Raw genomic sequence first — 2,644 nt, forward strand, 5'->3', positions numbered from 1 at the left:
ACCTGACGATCCAGCGTCCGGCGCGCCTCCCTAGCCTTGTGCTGTGTGGCAGCTTGCTCGTTGTTTTGCGCCTCTTTGACAAGAGCTATCACACGTTTCCTTAGCTTCTGGTTAGCCTTTTAGCACATAAGCATCGCCAGTGTTTGACGCACTGTTCAGCATGTATATCCAATCCGTCCGACAACCATTCCACTGTCGATAGTTGTCCCGGACGCCGTGGTACCTCCTCGGACAACTCGGTCTGGATGTCGGCCTGTGTGGGCATGTCCTCCACCTTGATGTTCAGAATTTCCATTGCAGCTGGATTGCTGGCACGCTCTGCTTGTGCTTTGTCAAGCTGCTCTGTCCAGGTTGCAACTTGATCCGGTCCGGCGACGGCACTCAGGTCTAGGAAGGCTTTCTGTGCATCCGGGAACTCGACGACGGCTCTCTTCCACTTCTCTGCCAGAGATAGTGCTGGTGCAAGCGAAGTCAAATATCTCACTTGATGCCGGATGCACAGGATGAAATAACTCACCAATCTTGGTCAGTTTCTTCCAGTTAGAATCGTCCATATGATCGTCCAAAACCTCTTTCCGATGCGATGTTGACATTGATCGCGTGCTCCGTGAGATTTCATTCAGCGCTGCCCATAGCATCTCCAAGATCTCTCCATCAACGTTCCCAGCGCCAACAATATACAACGGAGACCATCTTGCCACGCAAGCATCCTTGTGTCCGTGCACATGGAACTGCCCGATCCCGCCCATGATCGTCATATCCAAGGGCAAGTTTATGAACTTGCTTTTGGCAAAGCGAGACAACAGGTGGATCACAAAGATGCACCAGACATCATAGAGAACAAGGACATTCAGGAGACCGGAATACCAGAGAAGGGCCATCCACAGGGCCCAATCCGTGTTCGCAAACCTAACAAAGATGTCAGTCATTTGGCTAGGAAGTAGATAAATGTAACCTCACGCCTCCCCCTTCTGAAGACTCACTGCACTCCCAGGAATGAAAAACCCATGTCTAGCGCAAGCAACCGCTACAATTCTGGTCACGTCCTTATGTACTCCGCGGGTTTGATTGGCCTGAGTGATGGCGCGGTGTGCGTTGCAAGTTGAAATCTGTTGCGAGGTTAGCATCGCCGATAGATCATGAGCAATAGATCGACCTCTGCGTTGGCTGGATACGTGTCGAGATGTTTTTCATAGGCCTTACTCTCCGTCATGTATGCAGCTCCGTCCGTCAGAGGAACATCGTTGGCTTCTTTCCGCATGCGAAGGTGATCTGCCTTGAAGTTCCCATCCATGCACAATGTGGCCCCATGTTTCCATCTAATAAACATCAATGTCAGATCCGTGTACATTAGCTCGGATGCATAGTCATCCTTACTTCTGGGGATCGGCCTCCCACCCCTCGGGCATGTTGACCTGCGGACGCGGACAGCCAGGGCAGACAGTAGCAAGAGATCCTTGCCCTAGATGAAGACGCTTATCGTCTCCTTGTTTGCCCTTACCGCTGTCAGTGCCTCTGTTCATTCCCTCTCCGTGCGCTAATAGCCCCTTCAAGAGTCGCCATTGACGAGAGCACCTGTTTAGCTCAACATATCGGACCTGGAGACTGTGAATGAGGTGCATTTGTAGTCAATGGAGTAGCCCTACCGGTACTTCTTGCGGCATCGAATCCATCGTCTTCCGCCGGAGCTGTGCGATATAGCTGTTCGCAGGGACTTTGCACTCTCGATTCTGTAGTAAATAGTCATCCAACACCCGGAATGTGAAGGCCGTCCGGGGCGTTTTTTGACTGGCCGGGTACAGTCCGTGCTCAAGCAGCTCGATGTCCTCGTCGGCTTTCTTGTCGCAACCACACCAATTTACTGCTACTTGATGCAATCCGTTTGTATCGACGATGGTAAGGATGGAGTTTCCGTCGTGATCAGTGTGTTTGTGGGTGAATGCCTTCCGAAGCCCAATTCGAATGGAGAGTCGTTCAAAGACGGAAGACGGCTTGTCTGATTCTGAAGATTTCTTCGGTGCTGGACATGTCCTGCCTCCATGTCCCAATTGAGTTACTAGACCACATTTCGAGAGGAATGAAGGTTCATAGTACGTGCCTGTCCAAGTACGGACATTGTGGAAAGGCATATGTTGATGAGCCGATCGAAAGCACTCCTGACAACCCTCCGGAAATCCGAAGCAATCATCACATCTCCAAGTGGGTTCCCTAAGCTGACACCACTTGCACATTGGCGTCATTACACCTTCCTGTGACACTGCATGGTGGAGAGACCGTTCATGCAAGCCAGCAATGGTACGAAGATACATTGTGCGCTTCGCCTCCCAGTCCCGGAGATATTCGTGTTGGGCCTGTGGATGGATTTCGAATCAGGAGTATGCAAGCCAACCACTCCGACTCACAGGCCCAGAGTTTTTCTTGCTTTCACCAAACGGCATTCCCATGTCGTCCACATTGTCAAATCCGAACAATGTCTGCCCTGTATCCTCATCAGGTTCCGATGCTGGAGCTGAAGTCTTTGCCTTCTTTGCTTTTGCAGCCACTGGTTCTTCATCCCGAAGCCGTGACATTGGAGCAGGTTTGCGTGATCCCTCTGCCAGGGGTGTCTCTAAGGACGCATGTTCGACGGCGGTATTGACCCACT

At 51.5% G+C, this 2,644-nt stretch overlaps 1 protein-coding gene across 1 annotated transcript; it reads right to left on the bottom strand.

Annotated features, from left to right (window-relative positions):
• Positions 1-100: 100 nt before the first annotated feature.
• CONPUDRAFT_68456 (uncharacterized protein) lies at positions 101-2,231 on the bottom strand (the record flags this gene model as incomplete). The annotated part of the gene is made up of 7 exons (XM_007777877.1): positions 101-456; positions 518-909; positions 961-1,109; positions 1,157-1,319; positions 1,378-1,462; positions 1,502-1,598; positions 1,647-2,231. 7 exons carry the CDS (start codon positions 2,229-2,231, stop codon positions 101-103), a joined length of 1,827 nt encoding a protein of 608 aa, XP_007776067.1.
• Between the last annotated feature and the right edge of the window lie 413 nt (positions 2,232-2,644).

The sequence above is a fragment of the Coniophora puteana genome (assembly GCF_000271625.1).
Source record: "Coniophora puteana RWD-64-598 SS2 unplaced genomic scaffold CONPUscaffold_152, whole genome shotgun sequence".
NCBI lineage: Eukaryota > Fungi > Basidiomycota > Agaricomycetes > Boletales > Coniophoraceae > Coniophora > Coniophora puteana.